Source organism: Nematolebias whitei, chromosome 4, assembly GCF_014905685.2.
Source record: "Nematolebias whitei isolate Nwh7 chromosome 4, NemWhi1, whole genome shotgun sequence".
Lineage (NCBI taxonomy): Eukaryota > Metazoa > Chordata > Actinopteri > Cyprinodontiformes > Rivulidae > Nematolebias > Nematolebias whitei.
In genome coordinates this window covers 1,041,537-1,043,878 of record NC_056501.1, presented here as the reverse complement: position 1 = coordinate 1,043,878, position 2,342 = coordinate 1,041,537, and the positions used below count along the sequence as shown (strand labels likewise).

The window sequence follows — 2,342 nt, the reverse complement described above, 5'->3', positions numbered from 1 at the left end:
ACTCACTGACACATCTGTACTCATTGACACATCTGTACTCACTGACATTTAACACAGGGTGATCGGATTTAGATCTGGTTTTTCATTGATGCTGATTCTGTTTATGCTTTTATTATTCCTATTTAACACAAGGTCATCAGATCTGATTTAGTATTTCATTGTTTCTGACTGTGTTTTCTGTTTTATATTTTTATTCCATGTGCTGTAAATATATCTTGCTACTTTTTATTTGATGTTGTGATATTTTTGTTAAGCACTTTGGTAACAGTTTCTGTTTTAAATGTGCTCGATAAATAAATCTGACTTGACTTGATTTACGTTTATGTCATAGTGAATTTGATAACTGACAAACTCTTTTTTCATGTTATACTGTGGTATTTAGGAGAAGGAGGAGGAGTTTCGTCAGGTCAGTGAGGAAACCAACAGCAAGGTGTTGTGGTGGGCTGTGGTGCAGACCTCCATCCTGCTGTCTGTGGGCTTCTGGCAGATGAAACGCCTCAAAGACTTCTTCATCGCCAAGAAGCTGCTCTGAACTTCAGCTGTCAGCAGAGATGACCAAAGCATTTTCCTGTAGCACAAAGAAATACCAAATTAAAATCTAACAGCTTTTACATGTGTAGCGTCCATCTTTCCAAGAAACTTAAGACAAATGTCTTCAGAGCCACTACGTCTACTCTACCCCCTCCTTTCCTGCTAATCTGGGACAGATAGTGGCATCCTGCTCTGACACAGGAAGTTTCATTTAACCTTTTCTGTGTGTGTTAAAATTTACAACTGGGACCACCTTGACATGTTGCATGATTCTGGGATACTCCTACTGTACGAAGCCCTCCGATTGGTTAAAAGTTAAGGGGCCCGTCTTCCTGGTGTCAGGTATACTGAACACCAAGGGTGTTGCGAAATGGCAGCTGATGGGAAAAGTTGTCTGGGAGCCAAGCTGAGCAGTGGGAATGGGTGGCCATTTTCCACGCAGCAGAGGGCAGCTGAAAAGAGACACTGAACAACAGCTATGACGGAAGACATGTCCAGCTGAGAAATGGTGGACATCCTGAAAAACCTCAAACACCCAGGACCTAAAGGTATGCTCTGAATGGACCTCAGCCCTGAGAAACTATATCCTTCTTGGGACAGCGGGCCACCGGCTTCCTTCATGCATCCGCTGTGGTAATGAGAGATGAACATCTTCCTTCTGATGAGAGGACCATGAAACAGTGACAACTAAGTTTGTTTAGATCATTTAATTTATGAATATGAAATAAACTTACCTAAATTTTAATGTTAAGAGCTAGACCTTAGTCCAAATTGAATCAAAACCTTTTCAAAGTCCTCAGAGTTATGCGATTTACTTTCTAAAATAATATTATCGATTGTTTATTCATATTCAGTATTTGCCATAATTTCCATGTCATAATTCATACTGAAAAACTACACCAGCTGGAGTCCCAACCACTTATCACACTTATCCTAGAGATGGTCTCAGCTTTGGAGCTGGTACCATCCAGACTTGGGCCTGTGCCACAGGGCTCACTGAGGTCTCACCAGTGCCCACCTGAGAAGTCCTGCGTAGCATCATTCTGCACCACATGGCTACAGACCTCCTGCTCTTCCTTCGATGCTGCATAGTCTTCCCAACATGTGTTTTGTGTCCACACTTGATCAACTTATGCATCTTCAGTCTCTGCAAGTGTCACATGAAGTACAGACCAGAACCAGGGAGCAGTCCAGATGTCCTGCGTGGGTACAGCTTCGACAACCAAGGCTTACTGCGAGCTGTTTCCACTTTCCATGTTGCTTACAGAGGAAGTGCAGAGGAGGAGTCTGCTGACAGCACTGGCAGCTCAGATGATCAGGGGGTACACTAAACAATAACTGTTGAACGGTACGGTGTGATGAATGGATTGATGATTGATTGATTGATTGATCAGATGAAGTCTAAACTGGGCATGTTTTACTTCAACACCTTCATCCATGTGTTTATATCAATGCAGCAAGAAACATAAAATGTATAAATCACCCTTTTGTTCCTTCATATTTTTAATCAGTCTCAATCTGTGTGAATCACTGTAAATACTGTATCCTGATGCTGCTCAATGATCCAGGTAGGAAAATCTAAAAAAGTTAAGTCTGGTCCTCTGGACATTCAAAAAGCAAAACAACAAAACACACAAAATGTAGAAACGTTTCGTGTCTCATCCGAGAGACTTCCTCAGTCTGAGGTGCTGTATTCAGCTCAGTCTCTTAAATAGCACCTTCTCAGAGTGGATCAACCAGTTTGCTGCTGACAACCATGTGTAAATGTGTGAACCATTTATTACTTCATTTTATGCTTATGTTTAATAAAT

The 2,342-nt window shown here is 41.5% G+C and overlaps 1 protein-coding gene across 1 annotated transcript in view; it reads left to right on the top strand.

Moving 5' to 3' along the window:
- The window catches only part of si:ch211-255i20.3 (transmembrane emp24 domain-containing protein 11), a 33,373-nt gene extending 32,762 nt beyond the window's left edge, over nucleotides 1–611 (top strand). The window contains exon 5 of the mRNA XM_037675572.1: nucleotides 383–611. Coding sequence (XP_037531500.1) covers nucleotides 383–532 — 150 coding nt within the window. The 3' untranslated portion in view covers nucleotides 533–611. The remainder of the gene's footprint in view (nucleotides 1–382) is intronic.
- Nucleotides 612–2,342: the final 1,731 nt, after the last annotated feature.